Here is a 27,342-nt window from a genome sequence, read left to right as displayed (position 1 = left end):
AGTTGCTGGGACTTACAAGATTGGTTTTGTATATTTTGTATTATTTTCTCTATTCTTATTAGTAGCATTAGTAAAATTAGTAGCATTAATTTTTCCAACTCTTTTCTCTCTGTCCTTCTTTCCCTCCCGATTCCCTGTCCTTAGTGGGAAGGGGGGAGAGGAAGGGGCAAAAGGGGGAAGCGGGGGAGGAGAGGAGGTTAACAATACATCTGCCAGGGTTTTATTGTCACCCTGCAATCTAAACCCTCGACAACTAGTTTGAAACCTCCTGATATTACACAATTACACACCATTCTGCGAGCTGCATACTAATTCACTAGAGAGGATACCACTGAAATTTGTAATCTGAATCAGCATCCATAGCAAGATATAAACTACTTCATTAATCACCCTGCAGTCCTGATTTGGATACATTGACGAAGCAGAAAAACAAAAGATGTATGTAAAGTTTTAGAGTTTTTCACTTATTCCTGGACTCAAAAACATCTCTTGTAATCGCATGCTTTTACCTAAATTCATCTTCAGGCATTTTGCCAGCATTTTGAGAGACATTCTAATTTTTCTTTATCCTAAAGATAACTTAGATCCCTGTGTAATTTCACAAGAACTACAAATCAGGGCTGTTTCAATGCTATTAAGGCCACCTAGCCAAGGCCGCACGTTTAAATGCTCTACCATCACTTGTAAAAATATTAAGCATTAATCTAGAATAATAGATGGCACAGAAGTGAACAACTGAGTCCAGATATGAAGCAGCAAAATATGGGGCAGATAATGCTATCTGGTTTGTACTGACATTATTTGAATTACAGGCACACAAAAGCCTTCCCCTGACTGCAGATCCTCAGAAAGAAAAAATGAAAGGGGGGTGGAAAAAAACAACAACAACAACCACCATCATCAGCAGCTAATAAATAAAATTAGTCTTTCATTGAATGCTGTAATTTTTGAATGTCTCTTCGCCTACATATCTTTCTCTTTATAGAAATGTGAAAGATTATGAATGTCACCAATTCACACGAATTCAAGGCTTAACTCTTCACCTTCAGCTTTACATGTCTCCCGAGTTCTCCTCTATTCACGTAATTGCATTCCACTCAAATCAAGTATCTGCGTAAGAATTTACTGACACGTTTACTGTTACAGTGAACAAAAATTACTACCTACAAATCAAAGCTCAGCAAGCTATGACAAGAAGGTAAGGCAACATTTCCAGCATCAGTAGCAGGACTGACACAGCAGGAGGTATCAGCTCTCTGCTGGCCCACAAGATGTCTTCTTAAAACCAAGGCAGGCAGAATGGAAGTAAAATTCTGGATCTGCTCACAATCATTGCAATTTGAGTGAGGGGTGGATTTTATAAAAAAAAAAATAACTTTCCAAGTGGTGTAGCATACAGGATTCAGGTGGTGTTGTCTGCAGATTCTTTCAATACAAAGTACATTCCACATATCACATTTCCCAAGTTATGCTGAATAACTTAAAGACATCTGAAAACTACGTGTCAGACTACTATCGTTACATGTTGAATGTCAATGAGTCAGTAGTGTATTAGCAAGCCTCTACCATGATAAATTCACAATTACCAAAAAATATTCTAGCAATCTACATATACTTTATTATTATAATAGGACAGTCAGCAACAAAAAGCTGGTATTACTTTTTTTTTGTGCTAGTACTGGCACTCATCTGAACCAACCACATACCAGATTAGAGAACCGATCCAGCAATAAAATTATACTGACAATATTTTGCCCCTTCAGCTCTAAGGCTGCTCTTTAGTGGTGAGGCATAGGTGGTGCATGGAGCAGATGAGACTGCTGAGCCCAGAGTAGGAAGGCCAGGACCAGGGGACAACTCCAGCCAAGACCAACTTGGCCTGCAGCAGAGCCACACTTCAGTGTTGTGGCTTCACATCTTAGCTTGGGCAAAATTAACAGCTTGGACAAATGGAGAGATACCACTCATGTCACTTTCCCTTCTTTTACTCACAGTATAACATCCTTGCCTTACATTAGATTTTATACTTTCCTGATCACATAGTAAACAGATAACTCAGTTAAAAGTTACTTCAGAAAACTAACCGTTTTGTTTTGGTTCATTGGATGTTTTTTGAGGTTTTTGTTTTTTGGGGTGCTTGTTTGTTTGTTTTGTCAGCTTCACAAGTTGAATCAGAGACAGGACAAAGTGGGAATGGCACCTCCCCTTCAGAGACCACAAGCTAATTAGGCCACCTCAGCCTTAGCATGAAGCCATACCTTGAAACACGGACTTTCTTGCCAAAATTTCTTCCATTTTCCTCTTGCAATTCTAAAGCACAACATAATACCTTAAAAGTCAGAACTTTAAACTACTAGGAGCCAGCCTAAGATTCTTTGGAAGGATCACTGAAGGGACATTTAAAAGGAGATCCACTTCTATTTCTTATTCACTTATCTAATATCATTTAAAGCTACACAGATGAGCTCCCTTTGTTTCTGTTTAAAGAGAGAAAGCAGCTGATTTTCTGATGTACTAAGAAGTGTAATGTTTTTGCAGTGTCTGACTAGATGGTTTTGGGACAAGTCAGTTTAAAAGTAAGGTGCTGATTCTGGCACAACAGATCCATGCATGTCATCGTACATGGTACATTTCACAGCAAAGTTCAATTGACAAAATCCAAGGTGAAACAGATACAGAGATCTAAAAATTAGGCACAAAAGAAAACCCAGCTTCTCTGAAGAACTACTGAATTTTTTTTTGTACTTTATTACCTTTTCTCCTTTTGCGAGTAACCACGTAAAAGGCAATCTACATCACAGTACTTCTAAGGAAGATACATGCATTCCTCTTATGAAGAAGAAAAAATAATGCCGTAGGACTCTTACTGTAAACTTGACTTAAGGGGCTATTTAGTATAAAAAGTCGAATGCATCCAACACAGGGCAGGCAAATTACATATCCTTGATTTGTTTAACAAACATTTAGAATTCTCTACTTTAGACAGCATTAACATTTGAGTTTGCATAGGAGTTCTAACCAGCCAAGAACTACTAAAAAGGGTGCTCACTTAAAAAGCTACCCAAACAATACAGAGGCATTTTAAACCATTTTAGAATAAGCAACAGAAGTTACCTGCCTTTCTAATATAGCTACAGTTAGATCACAGTTCCACACAGCTTCACCTGTACACAGTCATCCAGTGGCACAAATAGAAGTCCAAGGGAAGACTGATTCTAAATTAAATTAGAGCACGTACAACAAGGAATTCAGACAGGCTTTTGACTCTCACATGGACACTTCTGGGGCACAGACAATTATCTAGCCTTGCATAAAGTCTACCCACAAAAATTCTTCTGACATGATATTTTTGTGAGGTAAAAGTGAACCTGCAGAGTAAGCTTACACCAGATCCATGCTCCTCGAGATGCAACTATGGAAATTTTTATCAATCCCAGGAACTCTAAGTCTGGGTTCAATATAGCAAGTCATGCCTCTAGATAAACTTTCCTCCTGCATTCTCTGCCTGAAATTGAAAAGAGATTCAAGGTTTAAGATGGTTTTACAAACATAATTGATCCGAAAACTAAGTCAAATACACAGTAAACCAGACATTAAAGACAAATACCTAAAATACATCATCCAGACTAGAAACCTAAGCAAAGGACTTTCCAGCAATATGAATCAAATATGTTATACCTCATGGCTACAAAAACTTTATCTTAACATCTGTAGTTCAGGATTTCACAACTAGTGGGGAATTTTTAAATGCTGAAAAAATGCAAAAGTTGATTAGACAATGCCAAAAGTTGGCAGCCAAAAGAATTTTCTGCAAACATCAGATAGGGGAAAATAGAGGAAAAAAATTGCATTGCATCTCTAACAGTTTAGAAACCAAGCCTCCAGAATGTGTCTTTCTGATACTAACAAATCTGTAGAGAAGTTATCTATGCAGAATTCAAGACTTGCTTTTACTGTGGCATATCAAATAGGAACAACTACAGCTTGCTACCCTGAGGATGTGTTACTATATCAAACAAATTTCTGCAATCAGATATCTTAATTACATATGCACTAATATAACTTTAAACACTTAAGTGGGTTTTTCTGGGAGGAAAAACATGTTCACTAGCGGGTTTTTAGCAACCAAACCAATCTGTCATCATTTCATGATTCCAAAAAGGCTGTTTTCTACCTCCAATTGATTCAGGATAGAATTTGAAAAGTGAAATATGAGATCTATGAGAAACAAGAGTGATAAAATCAAAACTTTCCCACCTACAGCCAAAAGCAACATGTAAAGAAATATTCAAATAGGAAAAATTTGAATACATTTGTCCTCTAGGCAACTCCCCATGTTTCTAATGGTAAAGTTTCCATTTGCCTAGATCACACACATATTATAAACATATCAATAGCTTTTTTCCAGTGTTACTACGCTTAACTCAGGGTACACACAAAGAAATTAACCTACCCTTTCAGTATAAGTCACACTTCTTCACAGGACTGACTTTACAGGGAAAAATCAACTGACTGTAAACCATGCTGGAAGTGTGTCACTGAAGAGCATGCTCTAAAAATCTCCTATGTACACAACAAACAGAAACAAACTGGCTTATACTGCATGGTAACCTTCACCAAATGAGATCATATCTGAATGACAATAAGGCACTCAATTTTGGTAGAAAAAATACCTTTTTATTGAAATTTGAATAAAACTTGATATTTGGGGCAGTACAACATCATAGCTTTTGGTGATCTTAACATCAGTTTCAGATCTTTTGACTGAGATGTAATTAATTTAATAGAAGCAATAATTTTGTATGCTATTTTAAGAACCTTTTACAGACTTTCTCAAAAACTAGGGTTTCTGAAAGATCTGTCTTTAAAATGTGAATCAGTTTTCATTGTTGATTATCAAAGTCAACAGTAGCAGAAGCAAGTGAAAAAAGAAAAAAGTATATAAAGCAAAACCATTCAAGCATAATGAGACAAACTCATATTTTAAAATATTTATAACCAGGTCAACTGTCTACTAAATACTATATGTTGTCTGAGGCCTCTGTGCATTGACAGGGGCTCAAAGAAAGGGTAATGCACAGGTTTCTCACTGGGACACAACAACTGTACCAAAAGACAGCTCTCCCATTAATGGGACTTTTGGAACCACCATGTCTGCCGGCTTAGCATCTACTCTGAGTCTTAAATTGAATTTGCAAGATAACCCCACATTCCTAAAAGCTCTAAAAGAATTAAGTAGCATCAGGAGACAAAGGTAAGATGCAGGTTACCAACCATTCACAGTCTAACATCTGTCAAGAAGAAGGATGGAGGAAGAGAGTGGTGGAAGAGAGAGCTCATCAATGGTTTCCTGAAACTCACCTCTTCCTTTAAATAACAATTTTGTTATTTTACTAGCTCTGGATACTTATTGACAATTCAAAGTGGTACTATATTCCACAGTTAAGCTTCCTCCCCGCCCCCAAAATCAGATAACTATGTATTTTCTGGGTGTTGCAAACTAACCTGACTGATCTTTTTTACTAATGTTATCAATACAACTGTCAAATAATGCATATTAATACACAAACACAGTTGGATTTGATGATATAAAAGCTCTTTCCCAACCTGTGATTTTATGATTCTACTGGAGACAAATCAGCTCTTACACTACCGAAGTGGAACATCTTTAGCATTTTACATTAATTCTGAAGCATTAACTCAAATACATTTTTTCAAACACTATCCTATTCATCACGATTTTATGAACAAAATGCAATAAAGACACAACACAAAACATCCCTCAGCTTAATTTGCTTTTATTATAAATGTATGAAACTACAGAGGAAAATTCTATTTATTCTAAACTAGGAAGCCACTGACAGAGCTACCATTCATAACATGATAATACTAACACATGATCCAAGAAGCCATGAACATAACTCTCCCATGCTATATCCTCTTATCAATCAGGGACCGCTTCTTTACAAACAATTCATGAGCAGGCCTTGAATTACAGGCTCTCTCTTACAGTAACAGAGACTCACAAAAAAAAAAAAAAAGGCCACCAGTTAATATTTAAAAGCAGATACCTCACTCAGCGCTCAGCTGCAAGGGAAGACAAATTGCCCTGTGCCCAATCCTAGACTTGCCTGTTGTGCTGCAGCTGTATCCTGGGTGGCACTTTCTATGATAAAAAGACTTGCTTGATGCACAAGTGGGGTCTTGGAACGCTGTGACAGGAGTACATTCAATTACTCAGTTTAAAGCAAGTAATTCTGGCTCCATTTCATTGCATCTAGTCTCTGAACAACTTTGATATAAACCATTATTCCCATTAATAAGACTTCTGTCAAAATACTTGCTACCAGTAAGTTTAACTTACATAATCAGTAGAGGACACTTAACAAAGACCAGCTTTCTCTACAAAGAGTGCCATGATCAACTGCACCAAGAGCTTTGCTCCTTTAACACTATGTGAACTCGTTTGGAGTCTTCTTGTTCCACTTCCAACAAACAGCCTTCAGGTTCAGATTTTATATTACTTGGATTGATACAAGATCATTGACCTATCAGAATATGAAGCATGTAACTTGTTTCGAAACTTTTGTCCACACTGCTAATGCAAAATCAGGACATCACTGCTGACAACTGTCTCAAAGCATCATCACTATCATATATCAAAGGAAAAACAGGATTATCTTTATAAGTTCTTGAATTTCTGGTACTTCTAACAAAACTGCTTTCTTGGGATCTATGGGCTTTAGAAGCATTTTCTTCAGTAATACAAATAACACAAGGCAGGGAGAACCAAACTCCAAAAACAATGAAGTCACATCCAGGACACCACTTACAGTTCAGTTTTCATTACTCTCTGCATAGAATTAATACACTGGAAAGCTGCTATGGGTCTCTGACTATTTATTAAAGAGAAGCCACACTTTCAAATCATGTTCATCAAAAGGAACAAGGCACTTCATTTAGAGCTTAGCAATTCATGCCAAAATTGAGAGATACCAGCACGGTAACCTGAGGAAAGGTGACATTTTACTACTCAGAAGGAACTCGGTGTTTAGTTATATATGAAGCAGTATGTGAAACACAGAAGTACTGCAGAGTTGCAAATGCTCCCTCACTTTAACAGAGGGGCACTTGTCTACAACCATCAAAAGAAACTTCTCTCCAATGCTGCAGGTACAAATCACTGTCAATCTTCGCAGGTATGTAGCCAAAGTACACCAGTTTTGCAGAGTTGCAAAACACATTTCTTATAGGAGACATCCCATGGAAATCTTTCCACATCACTGCATATACATTCTCTGCTCACACAGAACAGGGCACTCTGTGACAATCCAATTCCTTTAAGGCCATCTCCCAACAGATGAGGTTAAGGATAAAGTCAGGGAAAGCTCCTCCTAACAAAGGAAAGCATTTGATACTTTACAACAAAGTTGGAAACCAAAATAAAAGGGGAAAGCAGAGCACAACAGCCTTGTCAAGGCATACCTAAAATTCACCCCAGCTGCTTACCCATGAATTTCCCATGCAATTCTTGAAAATTACTTTGGCCACAGGGCCTACAAGACATGAGTAGGCCCCCATTTGTAGCATATCACTTCTTACAAGAAGCCACTTTCTTGATCATTATCTTATCTTAATGATTCCTATATAAACAAGAGGAGGTTGAAAGCAGTTCCCAGATTATTCTCCTCTTTTCCATCTTACACTTCGCTTCAGGAATACTACTGGACTTAAAATATACTTCATCAATGGTCTGTTAGTGAAATATTAGACTTGTAAAACACAGAACTGTTTTGATATACAACTCTGTAGAAGGTCAGTTCTCAAAATTAAGACTTTGTCCATTCTTTACTTTTCTGTAACAATACATATTTTCTTCCATTCAAATGTAGTTCATCTTAAAGATAAATACACACATATGCACGAACAATCCATTCACCAATTAAGAATCATTGTTCAGATCTCATTAAACTGTATAGCATATTGTACCGATTCATGGCATCTAGATACATTTTTTGTAACTGTCAAGACAGGAAGAGAAATTTTCTTCTGCCTTGGCCCCAGGAGCGTGTTTTATGCTGCCAGACGAATGAAGCAAGAAAGAGGTTCTCCACATCATAATGTGGCCATAATACATGAAACTATTTACACTCTTGTGATATACCACCACAAACACACAATTGATCCTCTGAGCTTGACAAATGCAAGTCACAACACAGAAGCAGATAAGCCATTTTGGGGGTATGCATTCTTTACTCATGTATGTTGTACAATTACATTACATTTCCAGAAATAAGCAGGGATACAAACATAGATGCCCTTTCTGTCACTTCCACAAGTACCCAGCTACAATTCCCCTGAGCTCTTAACAGCCTCCACAGCACCATTCCCAGCCCCAAAACACGTATTGCCATCGTTCGGGTCTCTCCCCAGTTCTTGCCACCTCTGCAGCCTAAAAAACAAACTTAAACCTCTGTTTGGAGATAATGCCACCATTCTCTGGCAGTTTTTTCTGAAAATAGATACACATTTTCCCAGTTCCTTGGTGCCTTTACCACCACCAAGTGCCCTCAGCACCTGGATGTGGACAGTTGTGACTTTACTCAAAATATACACCAGTGGTAATTTCAACTCAAAAGTATTCTGCAGCAACATTTTACGGCAACAGACAAGACTACAGCCTTAGCTGCTTGAAATTTAATTATCTAACCAGTGATCATCAAGCCCTATAGATTCCTTCCAAGGACAACCAAAGAAACATAAGCCTTTTCTCAATAAGCTGAAGTTAATTATTTGTGAATGCATTAATCCACAAAATTTAAGTATAGACCTACTCCCCCTACTCCTCCCTTCAAAGAAATACAGCTATAGAGTTGATACGTGTGAACTAGCAGCTACTGAAGCACACTGAAGTATATGGAATATGATTTGGAAAAGTACACCTGGTTTGAGAACTACTGTTTTAACATGCAAATTCTCACCTTTAAATTGCCTCCAGGATCCGGATGTTTATAATCATCTGACACCCATCCTGGGCTACCACAAATGCAAACACACTAAGTATCCAGTCATACAACAAACCACCAAATGTGACAGAGAGAAATTAGTCACCTTATTTAACAAAGCAGTACATTCCAAGTTGTTTGCTGTATTAGGATTAGCTACAATCCCCCACACCAAAAGGGTTACAGTAAATTGGCCCCACTACCAGTGAGAAACACATGCTGAACCTTTCTTGTTTGCCTGTCTTTTCAAAAGGTCCCATCCATCCACAGCACAGAATACAGCAGTAGGTATGTTCTCTGGCCTTGAGCATATCAAGTTACTTCAGTTTAGCTCTTCATTTGTGTCCTCATAGCAAAGGCAACTTACTCATGCTCGAGAACTAAAAGCCTCACACTATTTGTCTTCATTCAATAGAACAGGCCATCTCCTTCCTTAACTATAAGCCAACAGGCTACCTACCCAAGCAGATCTGCACTATACAAAAGTTATAAACAAATGGAATTTATTTTGGTCTATAAATGTACTGTAATTTAAGTACCTTTAATCATGCCAAACAAAATCATTTGGTAAACAGCTGTTTCATTAAAAGAGCAGCATCCTACCCCTACGGAATTTGTTCTCTTTCCTGGAGATAAGCTATTTAATCTTTTCTGAGTCCCCTGTTCTGAAGGCTCAGATCTACAATTATGCTTAGTTTAGAAATAAAAGTTCATTCTATTGATTTTAAGGAAAAATACTCTAAACTTCTCCATAAACTGTTCTTCCTCAGGTGAAGCTCTATCTACAGCATCTGGGTATAAAAAAAGGCCCAAGAATATTTATCCTTACCATACACAGAATCATATGCATTTATTTATTTCAGTAAAAGCAAGCAGAGTCAATCCAGGAAAGTACATTATAAAATATGCTGAAAATAAACTCCAGTTACATTTCTAAAACATATAAAGTAACTTCAAGCATTTTATATAGCATCACCAGCTAAGGTGGATAGAATCACAGAATAATTTAGGTTAGGAAAGACCTTTAAGATCACTGAGTCCAACCATTAACCTAACACTACCAAGTCCACCACTAAACCATGTCCCTAAGTGCCTCATCTACATGTTTTTTAATCACCTCCAGGGATGATGACTCAACCACTTCCATGGGCAGCCTGTTCCAATGCCTGACAACTCTTTCGGTGAAGAAATTTTTCCTAATATCCGATCTAAACCTCCTCTGGCGCAACTTGAGGTCATTTCCCCTTGTCCTGTCACTTGCTACTGGGGAAAAGAGACCAACACCCTCCATGGTAAATTCTTTCAGGTCGTTGTAGACAGTGATAAGGCCTCCCCTCAGCCTTCTTTTCTCCAGGCTAAACAGCCCCATCTCCCTCAGCCACTCCTCATCAGACTTGTGCTCCAGACCCCTCACCAGCTTTATTGCCCTTCTCTGAACTCTGTCCAGCACCTCAATCACTTTATTGTAGTGAGAGGTCCAAAACTGGACACAGGATTTCAGGTGGGGCCTCACGACGGCTGAGTACAAGATGACCATCACTTCCCTAGTCCTGCTGGCCACACTGTTTCTGACACAAGCCAGGATGCTGTTGGCCTTTTTGGCCACCTGAGCACACTGCTGGCTCATGTTCAGCCACTGTCAGTCAACACCCCCAGGTCTCTCTCTGCCAGGCAGCTTTCCAGCCACTCTTTCCCAAGCCCGTAGGGCTGCCTGGGGTGGTTGTGACCCAAGTGCAGGACCTGGCACTTGGCCTTGTTAATCCCCATACAACTGGCTTCAGCTTAACAATACAGCCCATCCAGATCCCTCTGTATGGCCTTCCTACCCTCCAGCGGATCAACACTCCCACCCAACCTGGTGTCATCTGCAAAGTTACTGAGGGTTCACTTGATGACCTTGCCCAGATAACTTATAAAGATGTTAAACAGACCTGGCCCTGATACTGAGCCCTGAAGAACACCATTTGGCAACATTAATGTAAAAAAAAAAAAAAAGGCGCACAAAAATTATTTCTGTTCTTCCTTTTTTGATTGGCAAACATCAGCAGTTTTCAAAACTGAAAAATTTCCACAAAAATTGGCCAGAAAAGCTTAAAACATTTGCTTGTATTTATAACCTAAAATTAAAACAGTCCAATAACTGGTTTTGTACACTTAATTTATAAACTGAAAAGTGTTTCTCCATCCTATCATTATCTAGCTACCTGCAATTCAACCAAATATTAATTACAAAGGTATCTGCCTCCTTCACTTCCTGTTTGATATTTCTCCATGGCAGGCAAGTGCAGCAATGTTAATAAAAATCAAGTTGAAAAAGGAAAGGATCTCTGCTGCTCTTGGGTTTTATGACTTCCTTAAATGAGTCATAACAATCTTTAGATGCTATCTGTTTGATTTTAGACAAACAGTTTTAGGGTGTAGTCATTTGACAAACAAAATGAAGAATTTACCACCAACAGTAATACCAACTGTGGCTATTCACTAAGAAGTTTCTCATTTCCTTTTTTGTATGCAAGTCTGTCTGGAAATATGTTTGATATGTTAAAGAAATGCATGTGCTTACATAATAGTATATCCCCACAATAGTGCTGTACAAGTCAAAGAAAAAAAAACGCAAAAATTACTAGCCCTAAAACAAGCAGTAGTTTAAATACTATCTCCAATAGTTTGGGGGTTTTTTTAAGAGCAACAAAGAAGCAATAAATCTAGCAGTAGTCTAAATAATCCTACCTTACTGTTTAGAATGCTAATTAAAGAGCTTGCAATCAGTTCTTTGACTTCATAAGTTAGTCAGAGAACTAGAAGTCTAAGTTATTCTTGATTTGGTCTAGAGCAGTGCTGAGAAGCTAGTTCATAACATTACTGCCCAACAACATTTTTATACCACGTACATACTCATCATCATTCCATTAACCAAAAAAAAAAAAAACCACTCCTGATGCTCTTTTGAGAAGAGTTGATTTTTCATAGACTTCCTCCTTTTTTTCTTTACTGAAGTTCCCTTTTATGAAACCATATGTTTGCAGGTAACTTGAAGACTCAGTAGACATTGCATCTGAATCTCAAATCAAATGCATACCACTCCTCTGAAAAGATAAAGTGCCAAAAGATAAATCAGCACACCTATAAAACAGGGTATGACAAGTTATTAGGGAGAAGAAAGCATCTTTCATAAGCTAAAGTTATGTCCAAGTAAGGCTCATAAGCTACGATAACTTTAACATAGCCATACAATAAGGTGGCAAAATATAAAAGAAAAACAAAAGCTGGCAGTAGCTTTTCAACTGTAACAGTAGCAAGACAGACTGCTACAGAGTCTTTACAGAAAACAGAAAACCAAAGCATAAAATGAATGTTCATGAAAGACTAGGCTATTGGTGAAAATTACAAGGTTTTGTATCCAGGTTTGCACAAAAGAAACTCAATACCCCCGAAATGCCATGACCTGTCAAACTCTAAGCTTCACATAGTAACTGTCACAATTGCATAAAAAAGTCAGGTATACAAAGCAGCTTTCACCTGTTCCACCTGCTTCACCAAATACAACTTTACCAAGGATCTGAAGAGTTACAGTGCTTTCTACTGCATTCTTAAGTAGATTTCCATTAGTTTGCTTTGAAGGCTTGTAAAATCTGTACTCTTCAAACGTCTTAACATTTTTAACAATCAGGCACACTGAAGCACAAAAGTGACTTGCGCCAAAGACATTTACAACAGACATCACCACTTCCAGCACCTCTCAGATCTTCTGGAAAATGGAATGTTAGCTTTATTTTGCCTATAAATAATAAAAATGAAACCCATTAACAGACAACACCCTAAGAATTAAATGAGACCTCAGATAATGACCAAAGAATGTCCAGTTCTCATCCCGCATATAGAAAGAGGATGTAATTTATTAATTGGAGCATTCTAAGCATAATTGGATAACTCAGTAGTGGTAAGTCAAAATACAAAAGGTTACAAGCAGAACACAGCTCTCCAGGGGAAATGGTCAGCAGGCAATTCAGAGCAGGTATTACTGCACTGACTTGATATGTCTAACAGAAACCAACTGCAAGTAGAACAAAACATTCATATAAATGTGCGTTTTAAATCTATATTGTGAACAAAACTAGATGGTAAAATTTTATATAATAGTTCAACAACAAACATGGGCACATCACACCTCTCAAGGCCCAGTCAACAGAGACAGGTAAGAGATGTCGCAGCAGTTCACACAACAAAGCTACAAAGGGTTGCGAAACACTGTTCAAGATTGCACAACATGTTACAGGATGAAGTCTCCAACAGCTCAAGCAACTGTCCTTCGCACATTAGAGACCCCAACCCCAAGAACTGCACAGGGAGGATGTCATCATTCAGGTGACAGGATGCAGTGATCTCCCACTGCTCCTCCCTGGTGCTTTGATAGCAACGGCCTCATCTGAGGGTGGTGCGTTATCTTGAGGCACTGAGTGGCCAGCTGAGAGCACTGCAGGAGGGGATAAGCACACCACACAACAGGGAAGATAAACACGAGGTCCTGGGAGGTCTGCTGCTTGTTGAATACAGTTTTGGAAAGACTGAGGCTTCTTAAACTACTGCATTTTCCTGCTTATCCACGTGGACACCAGTGACACTGTCAAAGCAATTACTGAGCAAATCAAGAGCACTGAGGGCAATGGTGGAGAGGCCCAGGTGGTGTTTCTCAGGCTCTCCAGAAAGAAGAAAAAGGCTCAGGGCACAGCAGATGCACCCAGAGGGTCAATATCTGGTTATTAGTAGAGTTTTTACTGCTGTGACCCAGGAATCTCTTTCAGAAGCAAGGATTCACCTTACCAAGTGTGGCAAGAGTATCTTTGCCACCAAGCTCACTAAACTTATGCATCAGACTTCAAACTAGGCATGGTGGAAAAAGGTTGTCACACTTAAGAGAAGACAAGGGGAACACATGACAGGGAAGGCTTTCACACTTTGCTTGTGAAAGAGCCATGTCTGGGGGCCCACTTCTAGCCTTGCACACCAGTGCACACAGCATGGAAAGCAACAGCAGGACTTACCCCATGCACAGTTGCAGAGCTACAGCCTCACAGGAATTACAGAGTGACAGTGGGACAGCTCACATGGTCAGAGTGCTGCAATGAATGGAGACAAGCTCTTGAGAAAAGCCAGGCTAGGAAGTTATGAAGTATGGGTTTTAATCTATGCAGAGGACTGACTACAACACACACACTGCTTTGCTTGGAACGAGTGGCAAGACAGTAAAGACCTTTACAGGTAAGAATCAGTTCAACATGAGTGATGCCGTAAGACATGCCTGCTACAAAACAAGAACGGGAAGTAGAAGAAGCCTTCATTCAGATGCTGGAGGAAGCTTCATGGCTGCAGACCCTGGTACACATTGGGGCCTAAAACCACTGGTATCTGCTGGTAGGTTGTGGCCAGGCACAAGCACTTCAGGAGATTTCTTGAGTGTATTGAAAATGATTTCTCGGTGTAAGTGATCAATAAGTCAATTAGTGATGATGCTCTGTTGGATCTGTTGCTCACAAACAAGGAAGAACTAGACAGAGATGTGGAAATCAAGAGCAGCCTTGGCCACAGCAACTGTGAAACTGGAGTTTAAAATCCTGACAGAAGTGAAAAAGACAAATAGTACAGTGTATAGTGTAAGACCCAGTACCCACAGTTACAACATTGCATTTAGGAGAGCACATTTCAGCTTGTTCAGAGATCTTCTTGGTAGAATCTCACAGAAAATGACCATGGAGGGTGAAAGGAAAGCCTGTGAGAGCTGGTTTATCTTCAAGGACAACCTCCTGAAAGCACAAGACCATTTCTTCACACAGGAATTCAAGCAGGCCTGACAATGGACCGTCATGTAAGAAAAGGGAAACTGTGGCTGAGCTCAAATGCAAAGCAGAGTACATGGAAGATGAAAGCAGGGGTGGGAAGAATATACAGATATTATGTAATTGTGCAGGGTTGGAGTTAGATAAGCCAAAGCTCTGTTGGAGTTGAAACTATCAATGGATGTAGAGGGTAGTACAAAGGGGAGAAAACACATTTTAATTTTTTTCTCCAAAATTTAAGTTATACAACAGAAACAGAAAATATATCTTTGTACAACAAGGTGTTACACACATTAGCATCTGCTACACACCCTTTTCTTACAAATCTAAGAGAAAAATCTGAGGAATCAGGGTTCTAAATGTTAACTTGAAGTCTGATCAGTCAGCAATAAACATGTTTTACCAGCTGTACTATAGCTTGCTCATAACCGTCTTAAAAAAAAAAACACACAAAAAAAAAACATACATATGCTTTCTCTTGGTGTAACTTTTGAGATCCAGAACACAGCAGCCCGCATCTCTTGATCTCTTGACATGCTAAGAAAACGTCTGCACTGAGAAGTAATCCCATTCCAGAAATGGACACCATTTTATTACAACAACTCTATGAACACGTTTGCTTTAACCTCTTTGTGCTCTTTGGTAACAAAGATACATAAACAATACAAGACAAACAAGACTGATTTGAGATTCTCTTGTCTTCTGATTATACTCTGCTAGTGAAGCAGTTGTGGTTTTCAGAAGTGGCACCTTTCATTGAAGCAAATTCTTAGCTTTTTCTAGCAAGGAGTAATTGATGTCATTACTCTTGCTGTAGCCTAGCTATTTACAATCACTTAGCTGTCTTTCTCTTCATCTCAAAATAGATCCCAGTCAAGACACAGCCAGCATATATTTAGTAGACATTAGTAATGGAAAATGCAGAGGAATCAGCCTAGTGAAAAGATAATGATGGAAAAAAAACAGTCAAGTAAAGTTCAGTTCTCCCCACCTAAATGCAAACCTCAACTAACAGATCCTCAGTAGTACAGCAGTGCTGTAGAAGGAACAGCAGCAGAAGGCAGAGTAGGTCAAACAGCAGAATTCCAACATACATCAGATGGTGGGGGAACGGGGGACACTGGTCTGTAATTCCTCCTTCCTCTCTACAGCCTCTGCCCACAGGCCTCACTCACAAGAAGCTCCAGTTTGTTCGGAGGCAGACACCAGAAATTCTATACAAACTGGGGTAACAGATTGACAACAGTTGTCCAATCTGGAAACTTCTAACGAAGACTTTCTTTTGGTTAAAAAATCTTCAAGCCTATTCTAAACTTTAAAAATATTTTGGTATTCCAGGATCCTGTCTTAGCTATACTGCCAGACAAGTCTAGATGCCTTCCAGCACAGCTAGGTCTTATGAAAAATATTAACACTCATGTCATTCGTAGAAAATTTAAACTTCCAATGGGACTGAAGAAGTAGTAGACCAGAGGGGAAAAAAGAAAAAAACAACACACACACACAAAAACAAACAAACAAACAACCCACAGCCACAGGAAATTGCAAAATCTCTCACAGCAATCTACGGAAGAAAATGAGACACCTGTATCTCTCAAAATACCATATATTGAGAGAGTTCCAAACAAAGATTTTAATTAGGTCCTACTCCTCGAGTTCATTATTGAGTTTGCCAAAAATAATCTTCAGTGCCAAATATTTGAAAGAGAGGGAGGACGGAAGGTCTATCAGGTACATTACTAAGTACAAATGCAGGGGCAAAGAGTCAAACTCTAACAAAAACATAAATATACCTTTTAGAAAAGTGGATGCTGAAGCACGATACAAGATGATACAAGTAACACATTGCAAATACTTCTGCTAAAATGGGACTTGCTAGAATTAATAAGTCAGGGGTGTTTCAAGGTTATGAAGCACTCCAGCATTGCTGAAACAAGACAACTTGTGCCAGTATACCCAAATAGGACAACCATTCCATTACATAGCTTTGAGTCAGTTTAGTCTAAGGCACTGGAGTAGGAAAAACAAAAATCTCAGTTCAAGCTAAGCAGACTTTCCTGGATGGAAGTCACAAGAGAATCCAGATTGTCAGATACTACACCAGGGATCAATATTCCGAAATGTTACTTCAATCAAAACAAGGTGTACAAAGTCTGTAGAGCTCTAAACAAGTGATGCTGGACAATCTACAGAGATAAATGTACAAAAAAAGAGTGAATGCTTTTGCTTTATGGGAATTACAATTATGAACATGGAATAATCTTCCTGCTGTACAATCCTGGCACTGTTATTGGAAGAATAAAACTTTTAGTCTTATCTGTAGATAAAGAAATTATAAAATAAGTACGAGCCATACTGTAACAACAAAATGACTGAAAAGACTTTGAGAAACAAAGTTTTCAAAAACATAAATAGGCATGCTGATATGTAATTAAAATGGCTCCATCTACTGGTTAAAATATACATTTCTGTTATCATGACATGCTCTCTCTACTGTAGCAAATTTAACTCCCAGTTAAACAAGAAGCTTGGAGGGTGCCAAGTGCAAACTAACACAGACTCTTAAACAGATAATCCCTTCTAATAACAACTGGGATATGCTGGCATGGTAGATTTGGGATGCTTGCATAACTGATGTTTATTCTCAGATACAAAGAAAGAGGCTTCTAAGATGTCAGGACTAACTATTTAAATGTAAATGTTGTGCTTTTTTAAAAATAATGTTGTAATATTTTCACCTACTGCTGATTGTGCAAATACAAATGTAAAAATACATATTTGAGAAAATTTTAAGATCATCTGTAGAAGAATAGTCTCATTTTTGCATTCAGACGTTTACTGATCTACAGAGTTAAGTAGTTTGTGCTTATTTACAAAAACCTCGTTTGAATCTCATTATTCATATCACTATTCCAAAACATTAGCCAGGCAGCTACCTCAATTTTAGCAAAAAATCTGAAATGCCCCTGAACTTCATCATTCCAGAATATGCTAAAGCAAATGCATGACAGTATTCTTTGGAGACCTTCTCTCGCTAAGTTCAAGTACATTCAAGTTATACTCTGTATTTTATCAACCACTAGTTACAGAGCAGTTCTATTTACTAAGTACTACTTTAGGGACACTAAATATCTTGTGTAACAGATATCCTTGTGTAAAGGATATCAACATTCTAAATCCAAAAACAATCATGGTGACATATCAGAAGTCACCTACATAAGCAGTACACCTTACAGATTATTTTTGACAGCAAATAAAACTATTGCAATGAAGCCTAATGAAAGTTTTAACTAACACATCAAGTTTTTGACAGCCATGGTAACTTTGAAAGAACTGAAAAAGGCTGCCGGCACACACAGTTAATAGCACCTTACAGCACTTTAACCCAGAGGCGACCAGAGATATTGTCCATGGCCCACTGCAGGGTGTAAGCTGTATGAGGTACGCACCCTACCCAAACAGCACCACGCAGAAAAGCAACTTGTGTCTCAAAAGTCATAGATCCACACCTGCAAGCTTGTGCAGCTAGTAAAATTCTCTCTCATCAGGGCTATTTAGCCAGCGCAATAACTGTACAGCTTTAACTTGTGGAGAGCATGTGTTGGGCCAGATGCCACGAACTCATGTGGGAGGACAGTTTCCTGCACAGCCCTGTTACGTAGTACAAACATACCCTCAGTTACCCTTGTCCAGCCACAAAGGGAACACACCAGTCTGAGCTTACTATATTAATATCAAAAAAATTTATATGTACCAGCATAATAGTCTCCAGAGATCTGTCATATGACTTACCATCGCAAAAGCCACATGTCGAATAAGATGGCTGATAATATTTCTAAACCAGTAAGTCATTCAAGATACGTGCAAATATATGAAGTAGTCTATTCTGTAAAACTCTTATTGTACTGATACTACTCACATTCTTACATATGAAGTACCACCTAGGTAAATCAAGACTCAGAACATATTTTGAAATAAAGTGTTTCAATAGTCACCTAAGAGAAGTACTACATAGATAGACAAAGTTACCAAGCCATCCAAAATCCAGTAACCAGACCAAAGCTTGGTTCAGAAATCCTGTATTCCAATCTAGCTCCCAACAAATACCTGGTTCTCCCTCAAAATCCATTCATGAAAATTAACGGTTATAGTTTAAAATTTTTCTTGATAAGAAAAAGTACTTTGTATTTTTGATTATTAAACTGTTGAAGTTGTAACTACCAGCAGACACTGATAGCTAGGATACTTCTGATCTATTTGTGTATATTTTTTTTATTTTGAGTAGCTCTGACATCTGTTACCTTATATTCCTTCCAGCCTTCCTGGGTTTTGTTACAAATTTGAGATGTTGGGAGTACAAGACACTACCCTGTTGCATTAAGAAAATGCATCGGTATAAAGGAATGGAGAAACCCCAGTGAGGCAATGATGTATGTTGGTGAAGTGGGCTGTACCTGAGGGAGCCTTCAAATTAAGCCTGAAGTGAAAGCCCAAAGCTGTCATTGAAACACAACCACTGTTGAGCAGGAAAGTCTAAAACCCACCTGATAACCTGCACACATAGCTGTTACAGAAGTGGTAGCAAACCACGTAGCCGCTTCAGAAAAAGCACAGGGACACTAATGCCCTCTTCAGTGAGATATGGCAGACCACATTACTGTAATGCTTTGATAAGGAAAGCCGGAAGGAGAAGCCTGGAAGTATAACCTTCTCCAACAAGAGCCACTTTCAGTTCTATCACCATCTACAGAGAATAGTGATAAACACAGATTTGTTTCATTGAAAGAAACAAGACATAAAGAAACATAAACCCATTACTTAACCATCCTGCACAGTCTACAGCCTCGTGAACATTTTATGATATACATCAAGTAGTATCAAATAGTAAAGAAGTTTCCATCTACTTTTTTTAACATAAATCATTTTGAAAACATTACCTGCAAAATACCTAGAGACAGAACTACAATATACATTATTTTAGATGCTACTTGCAGCTGTTCAAAGAAACCCAAACTATCCACTAATGAACACCATAATGACAAAAGCTAGAACTGAGATCCCTGGTACACAGTATCAAGCATTTTAATACCATCACTGTAACTGTCAAAACTCATCGCTGTATAGAAAGCAACCTCCTAACACACTCCACTTGTATTTAAACAAACCAAAAAAAGAATGACCGTAAGTAGCTGTTGAGGGAAGAGGAAAAACAAGACAAGCATACAACAACAACTCCTCCGTACACTCTCACAACCTGCAGTTATTTTCAACTCAGACTTCCTGAGGCTGTTGCTCATCCATTTACTAACATCGATGTAACCGTCATCCAATACTTGAGTAATCTCCCCTCCAGTCCACAAAAGCTTCTTGTGCATACATCGTATAGCAAGTACAACTATGATTTCCCTGCACTGAGTGAAGAACCACATCCTTTTTGTTTGTTCTGAACCTAGCACCTACCTCTGATTTGACTGTGTGCCTCTTCTTCCATCTTCATCTGCTCTCTCCACAGGAGTTTATAGCTTTACCATATCCTTGTCCTACCTCCAAGTTAGCTCTGCTAGGCTGACAAGCCTGCTCAATCATTTCTCATCTAGGAACTAATTCACATTTTGTTTCCACTCTGTGAACCTTTTCCAATAACAACACACCTTTTCTAAGATAAGGGGCAGGATAGCTTAGAGTACATAAGGTATGAAAGAACCATGGATTTATGCAGTTATATATCTTTTTCCTGTTGTACTGTCCACTCATCCTAGATGTTCTGACCATCAGTTGCTTTCTGGTCGGAATAACTATATCAGGCATTGTTTCACTTCCCCCTTCTAACTTTCTTGTACACATTGCCACCAAGCAGTCTCCTCAAAATATCAATGTGCTAAAATTTCATGATTCTCTTCTTTAAGTCTGGACCTAAAATACAAAACATGCAAGGTTAAAGGGTACTTTATACTTTTGATGAAATAAATCCAGGGGGAAGAGGGGTGTTGACTGACAGGGGCACTCCTCCATACAAGAAGCACACCACCAGAGCTTGCTTACTTACATATCTAATACTACAGAAACACAGAATCACTTGATTTACAAATAATGGAAGAAGGAAGTGTTAGGAAATTCTTTGATTATGCTTCAGCATTTTTAAACTGCAGCACTTAAGTTTGATTGGATTCACACTTTTGACAAAGTCTTTTCATCTTACTGACATGTTTGTTTCCAAAAAAGCTATGCACATGTAAGTAGTTTCAGCAAGCTCTGCTAGCAGGAAGGTGGCCTGCACTACCAGAAGCACAGGATTAGAAAAATTAAGTCAAGCTGTGCTGTCAAAAATACTCATATTTTGGATTAAGTAGTTTTCATGTACATAAAATTACACCTCTTGCATACAAAAATGACAACAAATCCAACACTGCTATACCATGTTGGCAATCACCATCCACACAAAGTTTAACAAGGGCAACTGCTGGATTTTGCACCTGGGACACAGCAACCCTGGCTGTACACAGAGACTGGGAAACGAGATGCTGGGAAGCAGCTCTGCAGAGAGGGATCTGGGCATTCTGGTTGACAGCAAGTTGAACATGAGCCAACAGTATGCCCTGGCAGCCAAGAGGGCAACCGCGTCCTGGGTGCATCAAGCACAGCATTGCCAGCTGGGCGAGGGAGGTGATTGTACCGCTCTGCTCTGCATTGGTGCAGCCTCACCTGGAGCACTATGTGCAGTTCTGGGCAACGCAAGATAAAAAGGATATAAAGATACTGGAGAGTGTCCAGAAGAGGCCATGAAGTTGGTGAAGGGTTTGGAGGGGAAGCCATATGAGGAGCAGCTAAAGTCATTTAGTTTATTCAGCCTGGAGGAGACTGAGGGGCAACTTCACCATGGCAGCTACAGCTTCCTCACAAGAGGAAGCGGGGCAAGCACGGATCTCTTCTCTCTGGTGACCAACAACAGAACCCAAAGGAATGGCAGGAAGATACGCCAGGGGAGGTTTAGGTTGGACATTAGGAAAAGGTTCTTCACCCAGAGGGTGGTGGAGCACTGGAACAGGCTCCCCAGGGAGGTGTCACGGCCCCAAGCCTGACAGTGTTCAAGAAGAGACTGGACAATGCCCTCAGACACATGGTGTGAACTGTGGGGTTGTCATATACAGGGACAGGAGTGGGACCCAATGATCCTTCTGGGTCCCTTCCAACTCAAGACATTCTATGATTCTACAGTTCTATGTAACTGCCCAAAAATCAGCATGTCCTGGCTTTTCCTTAAGCCATTTACTTGAAGGGTTTTCCCTAGAAACTCCTTTTTTCTACTTCCTACCAATATTTCTGCTCTTTCACTTTTCTAACTATTTCAGTTTCATCTGGCTCCTGACTAGGCCTTGCTGTTGCAATGAAATCAACTTGGACCACTTCACTGAGCACCTCTGTTTGAAACACCTACATTAAAAATGACCATGGAGTAGCACAGCAGCTTATGTGTCTGTCCCAAAAGCTCCTAGTTAATTTTTGTTACAAAAGAACCTAAATGACACCTGCTAGGCCTGACAAAGATGTGCTCAGGGCACACCAACTTTCAGGAAGCCTGCAATGCTCTTCACTTGGATTCACCTGAGGGTAGTCATTAGCATCTTCCACTTTAAACCCATGAACTTGAAGCCCAAAGCTTTTGCAACTTTTTCCATACAGCCTAACATCTCTTTACTAGATAGGAGTATTCTCCTGCCAGCTAAGAAATAACTCCTACAGAGAGACAAGGTAGAATTAAAGAATTAAACCTATAAAGCAGTCTTGCTCTTACCAAGAAACTATGTTGAACAAGCTAACAGGAATTAGGAATACACCCTTTCAGGACAGAGACAAAGTGGAGAAGCAGTCTAGAGGAAATCTACAAAACCTTTAGAGGAGAGCACATACATTAATTTCCGAAGCCAACATATAAAGACTGTAACAATCCAAGGAGTTGGCAAAATTCATGGACCTGTGAACCACTAAGTTATCAACACTCCTGTTATAACAAAGGAAAGGCACACTAAACATCCTGATGTCACAGGAAGCTAGCACTTCATTAGATTGCCAATTTTATCAAACGTGACTCCAGTCTCTCCTCGAAGAGCAGCGGAAAGAGGATGATAACTCACATGTTTTCAGTGTTATTTCTCTGTCCGTCACAGGACTCTTTGTGCCACAAACTACATATCCCTTCTCTTCAGGCACTGAAAACAAGTTGCTATGTGACACCTTTTAGGAAAAGGCCTTGAAGGGCAGTACCAGAGTAAGGGCTCAGAGGCTCATTAACAAAATCCAGACCTTGAGTCATCTGAAGGGAGGGGAAATTACAACTGTGGAACCACATGCATTTTTCAGTAGCACAGGAAGTAAGGCAACACATGTCTGCTTTACTTAGCCACCGGCCCGGGAAGGAAATGAACCCAAGCGCCGTAGTTTTATTAATCTCCCCCCACCATCACTCCCGCCTCCCTTCTCCCCTCCAGCCAAAGACTAGAAATCCGCCAGGGATTCGTATCCATCACCTGACCCGACTACGCGGCCGTGCAACATGAGGACAAGGGGAAGCTCGCTGCTTGCCATGTGTGCGCACTTCTCCCTCGCCCAGGAACTCGTCAGCGAACGGGACCGGGAGAACAGCGAGGCCAGGGGCGGCCGCACCGCCCACCGCCGCCGGCACAAGCCCCGCGGGGAATCTCACAAAGGAAGGGGGGGACGGGGCAGCCGCAGCCGCCCAGCGCACGCCGCGGCGGCGCCCGGAGCCGGCGGCGGAACAAAGACTGCGGCCCCGCCGCCCGCCCGCCGCGGGGGGGAAAGAGGGAGCACGGCCGCGCACACGAGGCCGGCACGCGGGCACACCTGCGCGCTCCCGCCCCGCGGACAGAGGGGCCGGCGAGCCCCGGAGCGCTGAGGTACCGGCGGCGCGGTTTCCGCGTCCTGCCGCCGTCGGGGGCTGGGCAGCCAGAGGAGGGTCCCCCGCCGCACCCTGTCGTGTATGCCCCCCGACAAAAGGGGAGTAGGACGGCTCCACACGGGAGCTGCTGCCCCGCGGCGGCCCTTTGTGCTCCCCCTCACCGCACCCCACCCCCGCGTTACCGTGGTGAGCAACGGTCTCATCTGCTCGCCCGCTCGCTCCTCTTCCATCGCGGCCCCGCCGAGATCGCCCGGGAGGGGGACGCGGAGCGGGAGGCGGACGGCGGGCTGCGGCCGCACGGCTGGCTGCCTGGCAGAGGCGGGCAGCGCTGGTGCCCTCAGGACGGGCCGGCCGCGACTACTCCGCCGCACCGGGGGCTGAGCCCAGACCGACCCGGCGCGCCCGCCTCCCCCGCCCCGCGTGCGACCGGCAGCGCCGCCAGCCAATGGCAGGGAGCGCAGCGCCTGGCGCGTCGGCGCCCCCGCCCGCCGCGGCCCCCCGGGGGGCTGGCGCGGCGCTGCGGGGCGGAGCGCGGCGCGGGAGGGGGCGGTGGCGAGCGGCGTCCCACGCGGAGCCGCGTGGCGGGCGGCCGTGGCTCGCCTGGGACGCGTTCCCGGCGCGGCTACTCGCGCCCCGCGGGCGAGCTCCGCCTGACGGAAACGGTCAAGTCCCGGGTTGGTGGGGCCGGCGCGGCGGGAACGGCGCCCCAGCAGCGCCGCGACCCCCGCGCGGGAGAGCAGGGAGCTCTCGGCGCTGCCCGGCGGCGGCGGATGGAGAGCGGCAGCGCTGCCGGTGACCACGGGTGTTTGACGCTTGCCTCGCATAGCACCCCTTCTCGCTGGCTGGTAACTACTGACAAGCTTTTACCACGCAAGCTGAAATTTTCCACGCCAGGTGCTTGCCTCAGGCTGATTTTTTTTTTTTTTTTAAGTAACCAAATAATCCACTTATTTCCAAAAATAATATTATTTGCCCTTGTATAAATATTCCAACAATCCTTTATTCAAAAGGCTGGGGGCGGGTAGTGTTACGATTGTACTTTTGGCTGCCTCTCTAAAGCTTTGCTCTCATGAAAGTTTTTAGAAAGAAGCAGCTGTTTACACTTGTCTAGTAGAGATAACTTTACTTTGTTTGCCTCCGCAAAGATGACACCCTCCTGGGAGCCATTCACTTCTGAAACACCTTGAACCAACATGACTGAAGATGGACATACACAGCAGATGAATCATAGAATCACAGAATATTTTGGGTTGGAAGGGACCTTCAAAGGTCATCTAGTCCAATGCCCCTGCAATGAGCAGGGACATCTTCAGCTAGATCAGGTTGCTCAGAGCCCTGTCCCTTCACGCTTCCTGTGCTTGATGGTGTGCTTACATCATGCTGGGGCTCCCAACTACACCCACTGCAGCTGGGGGTGGGACTCTGCTATGGCCTCTTTTTCCACGCTGAAACCCTGCCTGGCCAGACTGGTAGGCAGCTTTTATTCGCCCAGGACTTCTGGACTGAATTGTCACTGAAGCTCTAATACCATGAATGCAACAAGTTGCACCAGGGGGACAGAGATGCCACATGGCTCCACAACATGTGCAATACAGCCAGTACCCACTTTTGAGGTGCTTTAGGCTTAGTGTTTATTTGTTACATGCAGCATGTGAACTCTGGCTCAGAAGTATCAGGAGGAAAATACCAGTAACTTCAGACTGCAGGTGCAGTCCCAGTTTGTCTTCTGAAAATGAAGTCTGGATGGGCCATTTAAAGAGAGGCAGATTTCAGGATGAGCGTGGGATCACAGGAGACACAGTGTAACAGAGAAGGCAGGCTGACTGATGCAGATACAACATGATGAAGATAGATCAAGACAAGAGGATGCGAATTAGACTGGGTCTCAAACAAGCCCTGGAGATAAGAGAGCTGCTGGTCTTATCAGTAGCTTTAGAAGCAGCAAATGAAAGGAACATGTGAATCAGCAAACACCGTGCTGGACTAAGAACACTATAAAAGGAGGCTCTGCAGGGCCTGCAGACAAAAATGTAAACCCAGCTGTAGAGACAAACCAGGCCTTTCCTACTGCCTACCAGCAGGAGGCTTAGCTCAACCATAGAGACCCACTAGCCACAGGCTAGCCAAGGGCTCTGAACCTTGGCTGGAGTATGGGCAAGAACAGCTGGCTCGTGACCAGTAGTCCTCTCTGTGCTTTTCAGGAAAGGCACTGGCAGAGACAGATCTTTCTGCAGATGAAAATAGTTCATTATTTCTCTGAACAGAAGCAGACGTCCTGGAAGGAAGAGCAGGTGCACAGACTGTTGGATGACACTGGGCACAGATGCAATTCAGGCCATAAGGCCAGAGATCCTGACCCATACAACTTGGAGGAAGCTTTCAAGTGAATGACTTGGCATGAGTCTGCACCAGGTCACTATAACCTGTATTTTGAGGAACATATCATTAGTTTAAGCTACACCTGCCTAGTTGTACTGAACAGGTGAAGTAAGGCAAGCTGTATGGGACTGATTGAACAGGGAGCAGTCTTAACACACTCTTCCATCAAAGGTTATGACCTGGATCGGGTTTCAGCTGAGTTTGAACTGATAACAGACAGAAATAAAGCACTGTGCACAACTACCACAAAAATAATAACCTTGATATAAAGTGCCTTGATACACCTGCAGTATAACTGTGACCTGTTCTGTCCCTTCCTCTTCCAGGACCAGGACTGGCAGAGTTTCAACTCGGATAAACCACTGAAAGTTATCTGGCAGTAGACAGCACAGGTATAGCAGGGATGGATAGTAACTTTGCATCACACATAATTAGTGCTGAGTAGGTATCTTGCGAGGCAGGTCATGGAGGTCCTCCTTTGATATTGGGATGAACACAACCCATCTTCATCAACACAGAACTTCTCCATTCTCTGGGGACTCAGCCCAGAGAACAATTATATCTAAAGTAAGGACTTCCTGTAATGTGCAGTGAACTACAGTATTTGGTGATGTTCCTCAGGGGACAGCAGACAGAGTGTTTCTAAAAACTCATCCACAGTGTGAAGAATGTTTAGTCCATCAGAAAGGAGCCTACTGACATGAATTCCACTTAAGTTTTGGCATTAAAGGATGTTCTTTTTCCGTTTTCTTCTTGATCTCTGAAGAGGGGCTCTGATGAGGCATCTCTGATGAGATGCTCTAACACTCTTTTCCCTGGCATCAGACAGACAGATCAAGGCACAGTAGGGCAGTAGGGCCCAGCATTCATTTATCATACTTCTTTTGGCACACTGTACTGAGAACAATATCTCCAGGTGAACACCCAGTCATTTGCTGAGCTGAAAAACTTGTTTGCTCACTGCATTCCATCTGGTCACTGTATGTATCACTATAGCAGAAAAGGCCAACCTAGCTTCCCCATGCTGTGCTGCCTGAGTGAAAAGAAAGTGATGCCTCTGTCCTCATCAAGTTGACCAGAAATTCATAGTGTTCAAAACCTACCTTTTCCAAAAGCCATTATTGAAATAGAAACAGACCAGCTTTCTGCTTATGAGCATAAGCACAGCTGTCACTGACACAACAGGTGACATATGAAACGAGATGGATAG

The 27,342-nt window shown here is 41.5% G+C and overlaps 1 protein-coding gene across 6 annotated transcripts in view; it reads right to left on the bottom strand.

The window, feature by feature from the left end:
* Nucleotides 1–24,133, bottom strand: part of SLC4A7 (solute carrier family 4 member 7) — a 95,231-nt gene extending 71,098 nt beyond the window's left edge. For 3 of the 6 annotated variants that reach the window (XM_071804937.1, XM_065830787.2, XM_071804934.1), the window contains exon 1: nt 23,936–24,133. In XM_071804937.1, the coding sequence (XP_071661038.1) occupies nt 23,936–23,983 (48 nt within the window). In that variant the 5' untranslated portion in view covers nt 23,984–24,133. The remainder of the gene's footprint in view (nt 1–23,935) is intronic. The other 3 variants (XM_065830785.2, XM_065830793.2, XM_065830791.2) reach the window with 2 other exon arrangements.
* Nucleotides 24,134–27,342: the final 3,209 nt, after the last annotated feature.

This window comes from Patagioenas fasciata, chromosome 2 (assembly GCF_037038585.1).
Source record: "Patagioenas fasciata isolate bPatFas1 chromosome 2, bPatFas1.hap1, whole genome shotgun sequence".
NCBI classification, from domain to species: domain Eukaryota; kingdom Metazoa; phylum Chordata; class Aves; order Columbiformes; family Columbidae; genus Patagioenas; species Patagioenas fasciata.
The sequence above is the reverse complement of the archived record's forward strand: the minus strand, read 5'-3'. Positions and strand labels throughout refer to the sequence as shown.